Source organism: Perkinsus marinus, assembly GCF_000006405.1.
Source record: "Perkinsus marinus ATCC 50983 genomic scaffold scf_1104296955118, whole genome shotgun sequence".
NCBI lineage: Eukaryota > Perkinsozoa > Perkinsida > Perkinsidae > Perkinsus > Perkinsus marinus.
In genome coordinates, this window is record NW_003207905.1 from 1 (window position 1) to 933 (window position 933).

At 52.0% G+C, this 933-nt stretch overlaps 2 protein-coding genes across 2 annotated transcripts; both read right to left on the minus strand.

Moving 5' to 3' along the window:
• Window positions 1-152: 152 nt before the first annotated feature.
• On the minus strand, window positions 153-498 carry Pmar_PMAR029657 (hypothetical protein; the record flags this gene model as incomplete). The annotated part of the gene is made up of 3 exons (XM_002775965.1): window positions 153-215; window positions 263-375; window positions 424-498. Coding segments are annotated over 3 exons (251 nt in total), but the record flags the coding sequence as incomplete, so codon positions are not given.
• Window positions 499-540: 42 nt separating this feature from the next.
• On the minus strand, window positions 541-713 carry Pmar_PMAR029658 (hypothetical protein; the record flags this gene model as incomplete). The annotated part of the gene is made up of 1 exon (XM_002775966.1): window positions 541-713. A coding segment is annotated over one exon (173 nt), but the record flags the coding sequence as incomplete, so codon positions are not given.
• Between the last annotated feature and the right edge of the window lie 220 nt (window positions 714-933).

The following is a 933-nucleotide window of genomic DNA, read 5'->3' on the forward strand; positions in this document are numbered from 1 at the left end:
AGCTCTCTGAAGGGGAGTAATGAGCTGTGATGAGCAGCCGGGATCTACAATCAAAACCTGAATGGCAACGATCAAAGCTAATGTCTTTGTTAGAGATGAGCGGACCGCCCGACGGAGGCCTCTCGGAGATGCATCAGTAGCAAAGATTCGACTGCGGCACATGATTCCAATGAACCTGTCGATAGCTGCCGTAGCTCCAGCACCACAGAAGATGACTGAATGATCAAGCATGTGACCTGGCGCCTGCGACCGGTGCACTTACCGGAGTCTTCGGCAGTACAATTGAAATATTTACGAATCTCCTCCCTTGCGTCTTCGCGGTAACGCATCGTTTGACGAGCAGTTGCCGAAGCCATGGAGTGAGTGTTCGCGTATCTGCATGACTTGACGACGGCGGATTCAGCCGAGATGACTTCCACGTACGTAGGACAGACGGTGGAGGATATGAATTCCTCAACACTAGTCAGACTTCTGCCTGAAGCAGTATAATCGCAGTATCTGGACTGAGGCTCTTGATTGCTCGAGTGACGGTTTCGTCACATCATCCTTCGCGTGGAGTCGTCGAAGGGCACGGGAATTCTCTCGTGCTCCCCGATACATTGCTCTCTGAGAGAGTTCACAATAGCTTCATACTCAGGCATGGCCGAGGAGCCGGAGTAGACTCTGAAGTTCTTAGGAGAACGCAGTTCACCGAGGTTCATAGCAAAAGTTGCCTAAATGAGAGTAAGCATGAGCCGGAGGAACCATGCCTATACGTGAACTCTGTGATGGGCCGAGACCATATCTTTGGAGGAGAGGCGACGAGACTCGTCGGATGGCGAAACCCATTCTCCCCGGCATCGATGAGCCATCGATGCCAGGGGAGACATATGAGAGAAAGCTGCGTCCCTGATGACTACGTCGTGATTGTTGTGTGCTCGATCAGTTGGTTCT